Source organism: Vespa velutina, chromosome 9 (genome assembly GCF_912470025.1).
Source record: "Vespa velutina chromosome 9, iVesVel2.1, whole genome shotgun sequence".
Classification (NCBI taxonomy): Eukaryota; Metazoa; Arthropoda; class Insecta; order Hymenoptera; family Vespidae; genus Vespa; species Vespa velutina.
Window position 1 is genome coordinate 8,160,209 of NC_062196.1, and position 13,580 is coordinate 8,173,788.

A 13,580-nucleotide genomic window follows, 5' to 3' on the forward strand; every position below is an offset into this window, starting at 1 on the left:
CGTCGAAAGTTTAAACAAGTTGGAAACTCAGCTCGAATGTTAGCCACCGGGCCCATTACGATGCTCGATCGGCGTATTAAAACGAAGAAGAGACGACAAAGTTGCCTGAGAGATTTTTGTGTCTGCCAATTCTCGCCGTTACGCTTGTCTCTTTCACTCTCTCTCTCTCTCTCTCTCTCTATCTCTCTCTTTCTCCATTTTTTTTTAATCTACTTTCAAAAGAAAAATCTTTCCGTTGTAACATAATGGTGGAAGAAAAAAATAAAATAAAAAGAAAAAAGAACATCCACCGACGTCTCTGCGTCGATGTCAATAGAATTGCGAAATAAATCTAATGAATTTTTATAATGAAAAGAAAAGAGAAAGAAAAAAAGGAAAAAGGAAAAATAGAAAGGAAAAGAAGAAAAAAAAAACGAAGAAAGAATAGATAGAAAGAGTAGGATTTTTACTTTTTTAATAGAAAGAATAGATTTTTCTTCGATGTAAAGGCAAAGAATAAAAAAAAGAGAGGGGAAGGGAAAGAAAAAAAAAAAGAAAAAAGCGTTAAGCCATCGAACGAATCGATTCAAGTCATTCCCATTAAAGAGACAGATATAAAGACAGACAGAGAGAGAGAGAGAGAGAGAGAGAGAGAGAGAGAGAGAGAGAGAGAGAGAGAGAGAGAAATGAAAAAAAGCAAAATTATCCGATTGCCTTTCGATAACAGATAGATAACGAACGATCCTGTTTCCAAGAGAGGTCAAAGGATCCGAACAAATCGATTAATGTCCTTCTTCTGCCACGGACAGATCCCTCTGTGAATGACTGTTTTTTGGACAATGCGGGTGGAGCACCAATCCTGTACCTCGTAACACGTGCCGGATAATCGATTATTTAAAACGTATTCGTCGACATATACGATCTCTCTCTCTCTCTCTCTCTCTCTCTCTCTCTCACGTACAATCAAAAAAAGGAATAAAAGAGCTTTTTTATGCATGAGATTCAACGAGAGGAAGGAAGAGAGCGAGAGAGAGAGAAAGGATTATCGAAGAACGAAACTAGAATCTCAAAGGAGCCTTGGCAAGAAAAAGTTTTCGATCGAGTCTACTACCTTTTTGCTCGGATTTCCTACGTCACGGTGGAGAATCGCCGTCTTACAAATTTCCAAGTCGCTTCATCATCGTCGCCCATCAGTCATGAAGAAAAGAACGCTTCCCGCAGTATCCGTAGGTCCACCGGAAAAGCTTTAACAAAAAGTACGCTCGAAGTAACACGATAGAAAGAGAGAGGGAGAAAGAATGGTTTTTTAAGAGAAAGATCACGTGAAAGAAAGAGAATAGAGAAAGAGAGAGAGAGAGAAGGGAAATAAGAAAGATGAAGGACGTACCTACTCGAATGATCAAACTTTATTTGACCTTCTTGAAAATTTCTGCATCAACGATAACTGTTCCTCTTCGTGTTTCCTTATTGAAGTCCTTAATTTTACTAATAAAAAAAGAAAAAGAAAAACGAAGAAGAAGAAAAAGAAGAAGAAGAAGAAGAAAAAAGTAGAAAAAGATCAAATAAAAAAAGTGCCTTATCTTGACATTTTTCTCATGATCAAAGTGCTTACATGCGAAAGTGTTTGAAATTTTTCATAACAAAAAAAAAAATATATATATATATATATATAATTTATTTAAAAGAATAAAAAAAAAAAATAAAATCGATGAAACTAAATTTATCAAAAAAGAAACAGAAAAAAAAAAGAGAGAGAAAGAGAGAAGAGATTTTATATGAAACGTTAAAAGTAATTAAAGGAAATTTTTTAAAACTATGATATTAATGGTCCTCGATAAAAAAAAAAATTTTTGAATGAAGACCCGAATTAATGTCATTCTATGTGGAAAGAAATTCAAAGTAAAAAAAATATTGTACAAACGAAGTAAATACTTATCACCGTATATGTACGTGCTGTAGCAACTATGAATGAAAACAGTTTACTTGGGGTGGGGTTGGGAGGGTTTGCAGAGGTAATGTATATGGTAAGGCTTTTGGCGTGTTTGCTGTTTCGTTGATATCCGAGAAGAACTTCTAAATTTTCCTCACGTTGGTAACATTGAAAGAGGTACGACGCATTAATCAGCAAGCACAAGCAAGCTACATCCAGCCGGAGTCCTCTGCTCCCTCCCTCCACCTCTCTAATCCCTCGCATTTTCTTAGCAAAGAAGAGAAGCATCTCTTTCTCCCTCTCCCTCTCTTTCTCTCTCTCTCTCTCTCTTTCTCCTCTTTAGGTATCTATAGTCCAGACAAGCTTTTCTTCCCTTGAAATTTCAAGGCAACGGCTTATAGTTCTTAAATGTAAATTAAGATAGAATAATACGAACACGGCCGGTAGATAACGAGTATTAAACTACTCACTTCGGTTATGCATTGACTTGTAAAACGAAAACTTCAAAGCTATCAGAAACCGTTCTTCTTAAAATGAATGATACTTCTTCGAAGAAAGAAAAACAAAAGGAAAGAAGAAAAGAAAAAAAAAAAAAAAAAGGAAAACTTTGATCTTAATCCTCGTACTAGATTAGGATCTTTGAAAAGAGAGAGAAAAACAATCGCGCGTTTAATAAATTTCTTAACGAATAAATCTTTCATTTTTATTTCTATTATACATATATAAATATATATATATATATATATATATATATATATATATATATATATATATTGTATTAGGTAAATGTATTTTGCATGACGATAAACGAGAGAAATTACTTTCTCGCTTCGAGCCCAATTTGTACCGTAGGTTACAACCTCCTTTCAACTCTCCTTTCCTTCTTCTCTCTCTCTCTCTCTCTGTCTCTCTCTCTCTCTCTCTCCCTCTCCATCTCGAAATTACGAGCAGCTAAATCTTGCGGTAATAACGCAATTCCATTACTATAGAACCATTTTGGTGTGCAACGGAGGTAATATAACGTTTAGTGGCACGGTTACATTCCAGACGCCTGTACTTTACTAATTTATACGGCGATGTGAAACACGTGTTTTTTTCTCTTTCTCTCTCTCTCTCTCTCTCTCTCTCTCTCTGTCTCTCTCTTTCCTTTTAACTTTCTTTCCCCTCTTATCAATTTTTTTCTCCGCCTTTATCTAAATGTAAAGATAATATTAAAAAGACTTGCCAGAGTAAACGATGCTTTCCTTTTTGGTGACGCTTGTAAGGGTTGAAATAACGACGATAAGAAAAAGAAGAAAAAAAAAAGGAGAAAAAAGAAAAAACAAAAAAAAAAAAAAAAGAAAAGGAAAATGATAAGAGAATAAGAAAGGGGTTGACTTGGGAAGATGGATAGCGATTCGATAAATCGATTCGAAGAAAGAGCGTCGATGTAATTTAAATCGCAGAAGCTGTCCCTTACCATTTAAGAAAAGAGCAACGACCTCCGATGGGCAAATGGCTGGCTCCATTATGAATGGTCTCGTGAGATTTACATTCCTTCCTTACCAGTCATTCTCGGTTATACCTTATGGCAATTTGCCTTGGCTCTTCTTCTCTCAAAAAGAGAGAGAGAGAGAGAGAGAGAGAGAAGACCGGTCGACCTCTTAACGATCAATTCGCGGAATTGCCAGAGAGGAGCAAGTTAGGGCGAGATACGGAATGTCTGTATTATGCCAATGGTCCATTGATTTCCATTGTTCGACCCTCCTTCAATTCCATGACGCTTGGAAACAGTTTGTATAAGAGAAAGATGGTACGATAAAGAATGAGATAGTGGGTAATCATTTTATGAATTCCTTGATAACAATGCCAATCGAGAAAAAAAGAAAATAAAATAAAACAATATTAATATAAATGTTTGATTAACTTTATAAGCCAAATTATATTTTATCGAATTTATTATTTACAAAATTTATTTTCTTTACAGTATATGCGTAACCGTCGTCGTCCTTAACGTCCATTTCCGGTCACCGCAAACGCATCAAATGGCGCCATGGGTTAAAAGAGTCTTCATCCACATTCTTCCGCGTTTATTGGTGATGAGAAGACCCATATACAAATTCGAGACGAACAGGTAAGTAAGCACGACGTGCAACGTAATGATCGATCGATCACCGGAGATGACAACGCAATAGAAGGAGAAAGGAGGAGGGAGTGTGTAAGGGAAATTGGACTATAAGAAAACACGTCAAACAGAGATAGAGAGAGAGAGAGAGAGAGAGAGAGAGAGAGAGAGAGAGAGAGAGAGAGAGAGAGAGAGAGAGAGGTTTAAAAGGATAAATAAGGGAAAAGGAAAATATTAAAAGGAGCTTTGAGATTTGTACGCTTAATGATGAATAATGGCTGCCTTTACACTTTTTCTCACTCCTTTCTTTCATTTCCTTAGTCCCTTCTCCCATCCCTTTTTTTTTTTAAATCGCCACGTTCATCATCGTCACTCTCTCTCTCTCTCTCTCTCTCTCTCTCTCTCTTCTCTCCTATCCATCTTCTTTCGCGAGGACAAAGTCGCCTCTAATAAGTAGTATTTACAGAATCCTTCGCTTTTCTAATGATTTCCTTTTCTCTCTTATCTTTTCTTCTCTTCCTTTCTCTCTCCCCCCTCCCCCTCTTTTCTTTCCCTTTCTTTTTCTCATCTCTCTATCCTCCTTTTCTCGTATCCTTTCGCTCTCTCTCTCTCTCTCTCTCTCTCTCTTTCTCTTTCTCTCTCTCTCTGATCGCAGGTACACATCTGGCAGAGTACTGATGAGAACGGTAAGAGGGAAGGAGAAGACTTGCTATTACCCTTATCATCCGTCTACTCACGAGGAGAGCGAGGAACATTTTACACCTAAGAGGTTCCACAGTCGGCCACCTTCCAAAGAGGATCTCTCGCCTTCGAGGTAAATAAGAAAATTCATTGAGAGAATTTCCTCATGATTTCATCTTATATTCGATAGATTCGAGCCTTTTGCTAATAATTATTTGTAAAGTGCAAGAAAGAGAACAAGAGAGAATGAGAGAGAGAGAGAGATCAGCCGGGTATTGGTCAGCTCGATTTTGAAAATAAAAGGAACAAGAGGAATAGATCGAAAAACTTTTATTATATTCAACGAGTACGAATGGAGTTTCTAAGATAAACCTATGGTTATTCATTTATTTCCTCTCGACGAGATGAATATTTTTCTTTATTCAAGAAAAATTTGTTTTACTTTTTATTATTCTGCAAACGAAAGTTCTTCTCTCATATTTTCCCTTAGTCTTTAATACTTAATAACACCTTCCGTTCCTTGGAATCGTGACGATCGAGAATGCAATGCCAACGTACGTGATCATTTTCATGGTTACAGTTTGGAATAGTATCAATGATCGCATGCACATCGTTTACAAACACGAATCTATTGTTGAAATCTATTTCACATTTTGTGTACGTATGTACTATGTACATATGTACGTATCTATGTTACTCTTCGTTAAAGATATTAACTGTAGACATTTGAGCATTCGTACGGTTGATTCTAAAACGCATTATACGATTAACACAGGGCTATTGGTTACATCTCTCTCTCTCTCTCTCTCTCTCTCTCTCTCTCTTCCCCCACCCCCCCGCCCCTTCTCTCTCTATCCATCTATCTTTCTTTTTGCTTCATTGATTTATCTGAAGCCGCGTCAAAACTATTACTTTCAATCTCTGTCAGAAAAAAAATTATTTTAACGATCATCGAAATTAAATTGCCAAGCTATTAAACACGGCCCATATGGGACGTTAAATTCAATTTCATTCCCATGGACTCGACAGGGTAAATTCGATGCTATCGAAAACACGCTCTCGTCGAAATAAAAGTAGTTTTCGAAATTTCGTAGCACCGAGAAAATCGAGCTAGCAACCAAACGAATTCGATTAACTATGCGAATGCTATTAAGTAGTAGTCGATCGAAAGACTAGAGAATCTCTCTCTCTCTCTCTCTCTCTTTCTCTTTTATATCCTATCAATTTGACCTTCTCTCAGAGTATCTCTATTAACTTTGTTAATTTCTTTCCTATTGAAATGATTATCCCGAGTATAAAGCAGTTTACGCGAAGCTCGATATATCCAAGGAAACTTAATAATCGAAGAGTCAATAGCTTAACGAAGTTACGAGTTTCCAATGTGAGCCAAGTTCAGACTTGAATTTAACCTGAGAACTGAGTTTCTCTACGTAGGGGAGTCTCTCGTTGCCGATGTGATATTGCTGCTACGGTGAAGAGAGAACAAAAAAAAAAAAAGAAAAAGAAAAAAGAAATAAAGAAAAAGCTGTAACGCGTTTTCAAACTTTTACGACGTTCGGAGAAACTCGATTCGGAGCGAAGAAAAAGGGATGAAAAAGAATTTTTACCTCTTAATATCAACACCACCGACACTTTTTCCCCTTTGCCAATCATAAATTCTTATTTCGTATCGAATACTTTACTTATAGATTATATTCATTTGAAAATAATTCGTAATTATGAAACTCTCCAATTGATACATTTATTATTCTAATAATCTATTATTAGAATTTTCGGTAATTGCCTTAAAATATTTTATGAAATTTAAAAAAAAAAAAAAAAGAGAGAGAAAAAAGAGAGAGAAAAAAGAGACAAGAGAATAAAGAGGTAAAAAAATTTCGTGTCGAAAAAATTTCCAAGAGAATCCACGTAATTATAGCGTATATGCATGCGCGCATGACGAGAAGTAGACAGTAACGAACGCGTCGATAAAAAATATAAACGCTTGCAATATTCATTAATGATGCGTATTAATCGATCGAATTAAAAAAAAAAAAAAAAAAAAAAAAAAAAAAAAAAAAAAAAAAGAAAAAAGAATACTAATTAAATATTTCTTTTAATAAACGAAAATAAGACACGTCACTCGTGCACTCTTTTTTCGCGGGATTTTTTTGCCTTGATTCAAGAAAAGAAAAGAAAAGAAAAAACGATACAAAAGAAAAAAGGAAAAAATAAGAAAGAAAAAAAAAATTGCACATCACTTTCACTATCTACACCGTTAGAGAGCTTGCACTGGGAATGAAATTGATTAGGAAAAAAAAAAAAAGGAAGGCCGAGCAAACGGGATAGATGTATCGATCGATGAACAAATAATATCGATTGATAGAGAGAACAACGGTTTACCGATTCGCGAAATTTTTCACCAATTTTCATGCGATACCTTCTTTAATTTATATTGAAATGCATCGCTAATCGATAAAATCTATTAAGCTTTATTGAATAACGATATATATTGCCACTATAAAGTTTAACGAAAGAACGATTATCAGATTAAACGATAATTAATTACTTTCGAAGGGCCAATAAACGTCGTCCTTTCTAATAGATGATAATTCGTATTTGTTAGATCAATTGTCTTAGTTTCACTATGAATGTAGATTATTAATATAAGGATGCTAATAAAATATCCTGTGTTTTTTTATTGTCTCTTGGGGAACGAAAAAATTAATAAAAAAAAAAAAAATAAAAAAATAAAAAATTAATAAAAAAAAAAGTCTAACGGACGGTGCGAGATTCGGTGGAAGCTGCCTGATCCATGGACCACCTTTACCGCCCCTTCCCATTCGTGGCGAGTGCGAGGATCTTTCGGTACCTGGCGAGGGAGGAATCGAGGAAGTTAAAAGTCCAGTATTAAGAAATCCACCGGCTTTTTCGCATTCACGTTGTCCCCCAGAAATTCACAGATCCTGCATATGCGTCCGATTCATCGCTGAACATACGAAAATGTTGGAGGATTCAACCAAGGTGAAACGATCGCAAGAATACTTTTAATAGAAGTAAAACTTAAAACATAACGATAAATTAAATAATACTTTTGCAAAACTTTAATTCGCATTAATATAAAAATTAAACGTACCAATGTAATCCGAAGTATAACATTTTAATGGATACGTTTATGTTGGAAGCTGTGACGAACGATAAAAATAACGATGCGTAAGAAATATTAAATATTGTTTTACAATGAAATTATTTACATTGTAGCTACGTGCAGGGCTATGATGTTTACTGTATGATTAATTAAATAACAAAGAGCAGCTTTACTTTTAACGTCACAATGATCGACGCTCTTATAACTTCTAACGCAGCTATCGCATGAAAGTATCCTAAAAAAAAAAAAAAAAAAAAAAAAAAAGAAAAAAAGAAAAATCCTCACAAAATATAATTTCATATTCGACAGGTTAAGGAGGATTGGAAATACGTGGCGATGGTCCTAGACAGATTATTCCTTTGGATCTTCACACTGGCCGTCCTGGTCGGTACAGCCGGAATTATATTACAAGCGCCAACGTTGTATGACGATCGTGTCCCGATCGACAAGAAATTCAGTGAATTCGCAACGACGACAGTGGTAAAGTGTCCACCCCAGTAGTCCATGCCCGAGCCCTGCACCGTAGAGAAAAACTAAAGGGCCGACGACGTAGACTTCGGTAGACTTCGTCGATTATCCTTCCTGATCTTTTAGGAGTCTCCGAAATATCTTTCAACCTGATCCTCGGTCTCCACCATTTTTTACGGCGATAGGGCTCGATTTATCGTCGAACGAAACGACGATAATCTGTGCAATGTTTTTAAGTGACTAACATCTATACGCGAGAGAAACAAACACATCCGCACGTGTGAACTTTTTCTCTCTCTCTCTCTCTCTCTCTCTCTCTATCTCTTCCTTTTTCTCTCTCTCTCTCTCTCTCTCTCTCTATCTATCTATCTATCTATCTATCTATTTCTGTCATTCATTAACACAGTTACTCACTCACTTCACTCATTTCTTTCATTTTATACTCTTCCATTTCCAAGGACATTTGATCCATCGATCCATAGGATCCATCATCATCCATCGAATGGAATTTTTCCACTTTTCTCGCGAGGTACGTATGACAGCGATGATTTAAAGAAAATATAAGAAAAGGAAAGATAAAAAAAAAAAAAAAAAAAAGAAAGAAGAAGATGAAGAATGATGGAAAAAAGAAACTATTCAACTAGTAATAATTACATGAAAAAAGAGAGAAGAGAAGGTGAGAAAGAGCAACGTGTTATTACTTATATGTAGCGTGCTCGTGTAATGCGTTAATACGAAGCTGCCACTTAATTATTCGAGTAAATTAACAGCGAGCTACTTTAAACGGTACTATAGTATTATATTAGCGAGCCCACAAGTGTCATCTCGCTCTACCAATTGTTCTCGACGTCTCCCCGAGAAATGATTTACGATGAGAGGAGGCGCTTTTGAGAATCCGACGAGAGAACGAAGCGATAATAAACGGACTTCAACGTTAATTATTATTATGTTTTATACGCCGAAACACACGCGCGACACACGAGAAATAAAATATATATATATATATATATATATATATATATATATATATTAGAAATAAATTAATATTGTATAACACGACTTAGCTAGCTCGTTGTAATTGTACACGAACACATAGGGTGTAATTTATTTCAACTGTATCCGAATATTCTCGTAAACGTTTAGGGACGTATCCGTTTGTACGAATTATACATAAATAAATAAATAAATAAATAAATAAATACATACATACATACGATGCAAGCATACATATTACGTATATCGTACGTTTTAAGAAAATAATCGAGACAAGGATAACTAATTGCATCGCGATTTTCTTATATTCCTTTTACGATTAAAGAAAAAGAAAAAGAAAAATAAGAAGAAGAAAGAGAATAAAAAGGATACAATTTTCGATATTAATAAAATCTCTCATGTTAAAATATGATAATCGCGGTGCAATATAATAACTTATTCCTTGTTCTTGTATTTTATAAGAAAGAAAAAAGAGAGAGAGAAAAAGAGAAAGGACGAATCGGATGCAATGCGCGAAGGAAGCATTAGAATAAAGATAACCGATTATAGTACGGTAAGAACAAGTAAAGCATACGAATTCTAAAGCTGATAGTTGTAGACAAATTGAACGAACGTTCACTACCGTTGTTCAATACCGTAGTTTCGTGGTCGATGTCACAGTGAGTCGTCGTTCATAAATTTTTTTTTTTTTTTTAGATATTCATACACACACACACACACACACACACACACACACTCAAACATGCACACATTAAAACAGAAAGATATACATAAAAGAACATTACACATACGACGATGTAATATGTGAATGCGCACACGATTATAAAAAAAAAACACACACATTAAACGCATAAGGAAACATATGTATTATAAAATTACTGTATTGTGGTTTATGATATTTATAATAATTGTTAGTTATGCCTGATAAGAGTGAACTGACATTCGCCCTATGCTGACGAATGTGACGTCGAAGAATGATTCGTCGTGAAACTCTCAACTTCGCGTTTTGTTAATCGTTGACAAAGAATTCAAAGAGAAAGAAACAATCGTAACTCGTTCGTAAAAGTTGAAAAACATTCGAATGAGATTCTCGAAAATATCTCGAAAGAGAGAGAGAGAGAGAGAGAGAGAAGGGGAGAAGGGGGAGAAAGGGAGAGAGAGAGAGAGAGCGAAAAAACATAACGCAAGTTGAAGCCATCAAATTTTACGACGTTTCAAAGTATACATATACATATATAATATATACATTATACATTATATATTATACAATTATACATACGTATGTACGTAAGTAAGAGTACGTAAACGTACATATAAAGCGCGGTTCGAACCTAACAAGAATGAGATGAAGTAATTGTAAGAGAACATTTTCGTGTATCCGTGCCAAACGGTACGTTGTTAACACAGGATTGTAAATAATTAACGTTTGTTAGGACGAACCGATATCGATTTTCATAATTACTGCCATTAAGAGAAACATCGCCAATACTTATTATGTATGTATATATATATATATATACATATATATATATATATATATATACATTATAAAAAAATGTTTTCTCGTAATTCTCATTTTATCGTCGCGAACGATCGATAGAGAATTTTCCCTGAGAGAGTTAGAAGAGAAAATATGGGGGGGGGGGGGGGCGATCGACACAAGTTCTTTTCTTTTTTTTTTTTTCCTCTTTTTTCTTTTTTTTTTTTTTTCTTCTTTTTCTTCTTCTTCTTCTTCTTCTTCTTCTATTTATTTTGGTTCTGTTTTTCTTTTCTTTTTCTTTTTTCATTTAAATTTTAATCGCCTTAAGCGCAAAGAAGGCGATGCACCGAGCGTAAAAACACCTGATGAAAAAGTTACCTGAAACTAACGAATCGTCCAGCGAACGGAAACTCGACAAAACGAAAGAAATCCGATCTACGGATCGATTTTCGAAGGATCGCGCGAGTATTCTCTCTTTCTCTCTTTCTCTTGCTTAAAAGAAAATGAGGGAAACCGAATGACGAAGTTATAACTTCGCACTAAATCGCTAGAAAATAATGAAGAAATATAATGAGAGAGGGAGGGAGGGAAAAGAAAAGAAAAGAAAAAGGGGAAAAAATGAAAAAAGAAAAAAAGCGCACACGTTTTTCTATGATAATGAGACATGTAAGTACTTACTCGTTATAATTAAGTACGACAATGTGTTTTTTCGCGAACGACGACGGAAAATACAATACTTTCCGAGACGAGTAATCTAGATCTCAAATTCTAGATCGAATAAATCCCATCCAACGAGATCCAAGGATCGTCGATTTTCACGTATTCACGAATGTAAAAAAGTAATTTCCTCGTATCTAGATACCCGTCCCGGAAGAGCATAACTCACAAATACGAGCTGAGCGTTTGAAAAAGAGAGAGGCATGCACTTAGATTTTAGATATTTTAGAAAGAAAATGAGAGATGAGAGAAAACTAAAAAAAAAAAAAAAGAAGAAGAAGACAAAAAAAAACTAATTGATTAATTAATTAATTAATCAATTAATTAATCGCTAAGCTGTAAATAATGTGTAAATAGCGAAAAAAGAAAGAAAGAAAGAAAGAAAGAAAGAAAGAAAGAAAGAAAGGAAAAAAAAAGGAAATAACAATACCTTGTAAGTCAAGTATATGCTATAAAATGGTTGAAATTTTTTTATAATCGATCAAATCCAAGGGATCATTTGCACGAAAAAAAAAAAAAAAAATCGTTCACTACAGACACATGCATAAACACACGGTCACGCATATGCGCATTCCTTCCCTCTCTTTCTCACTGTCTCTGTCTCGCCATTTAATAAAAAGTGAAGAAAAAAAAAAAAGAAAGAAAGCAAAAAAACAGAAAACAAGAAAAGAAAAGAAAAACGAAGTATCGATTTATCCCCGAAGAAAAGTTCGATCGTATCGATATGACAAACGATTATTAAATTACGATTGTCACGAATCTTTTACACCGTGATCGATTTTCGTGATCTTCGATTACGATTATATTATCGCGATGGCGCGATCAAACTTTTTCGAATATTAATAATAATTACGATTAATAATAATAATAATAATAATAATAATTATTATTATTATTATTATTATTATTATTATTATTATTATTATTATTATTATTATTCGATCGAATTCACACAAATGGAACGATACTTTTTCGAAGCTCGATTTACGGCATTAAGAAAAACAAAAACAGAAAAGAAAAGAGTGTCGATTTTTATTAAATTCAAATGACGCAAGTTCCAAAAAGAAACGATCAAAACGCGGATGTTTGCAAAAAAGAAGAAAAGGAAAGAAAAAATTGTTCAATGAAACATACTCACGAATCTCATTTCCACCATCAGAATCATTTTATCCTATCTCTAAAATCTCAAATGCACGAAATTGTACAGATAAATTTAGTATCAAAGGAATTTTTTCCTTTTTTTTTTTTTTTTTTTTCTTTTTCCATGTTTAAAAGACATCGTTAGGGAAAAACAAATAAACAAATGTAAAATAGTAATCTTATGCAGAGAAAAAAACATTAAGCGAAACAAACGGACAATAAGATAAATAAAGGAAAGGGATAACAGAGAGAGAGAATAAACGAGGAAAGAACAAAAAAAAAGAGCGTGTAAGAAGTTGAATGAAAAGAAAAAGAAGACACGCGCACCCTTTCATTGACAGAAGTTGAAAAACGAAAGAAAAAAAAAGAAAAAAAAAAAAAGAGAGAGAAAAGACAAAAGAAAGGAAGAATTGAATTAATTAATTCCTTTACTAATTATACAAATTGACATCCGTGTTCTGATTCGGCAAAAGAGATGAAATGAGAGGATCACGATCGTCATTTTACACGTCTTCGAAGTGAGTTGCGTGAACGTAGAATTTAATATGAAATGTCCTACTTAATAAAAAAAAAAAAGGAAAAAAAGACAAAAAAAAAAAAAAGAAAAGACAAAAAAAAAAGGAAAAGAAAGAAAGAAAGAAAGAAAAAAAAAAAGAAAAAAAAACAATAATTAAAAAGAACAAAAAAATAAATAAGTAAAAACTTAGCTGAAAGGTAGAGGACCTGGATAAAGGGAAAGAGCGTGGGTGTAAGTGATATGATAGATTATTATTATAACGATGATAATATAGTTAACTATTGTACCGTAATAGCAATAGCACATTATTATCCGAGAATGAATGAGAAAGAACGAGGGAGAAAAGAAAAAGAAAGAAAAAAGAAAAAAAAAAAAGAAAAGAAAAGAGAAGAGAAAAGAAAAGAAAAGAAAAATGAGGACAATGAGGAAAAAGAATAAACGGTA

At 34.0% G+C, this 13,580-nt stretch overlaps 1 protein-coding gene across 8 annotated transcripts in view; it reads left to right on the forward strand.

Annotated features, from left to right (window-relative positions):
* The window catches only part of LOC124951626 (acetylcholine receptor subunit alpha-like), a 128,276-nt gene extending 118,210 nt beyond the window's left edge, over positions 1-10,066 (forward strand). For 6 of the 8 annotated variants that reach the window (XM_047500317.1, XM_047500322.1, XM_047500318.1 and 3 more), the window contains 4 exons: positions 3,876-4,022; positions 4,669-4,827; positions 7,448-7,697; positions 8,131-10,066. In XM_047500317.1, the coding sequence (XP_047356273.1) occupies positions 3,876-4,022; positions 4,669-4,827; positions 7,448-7,697; positions 8,131-8,322 (748 nt within the window). In that variant the 3' untranslated portion in view covers positions 8,323-10,066. Of the gene's footprint in view, positions 1-3,875; positions 4,036-4,668; positions 4,828-7,447; positions 7,698-8,130 lie in introns of those variants that run through there. The other 2 variants (XR_007101657.1, XM_047500324.1) reach the window with 2 other exon arrangements.
* Positions 10,067-13,580: the final 3,514 nt, after the last annotated feature.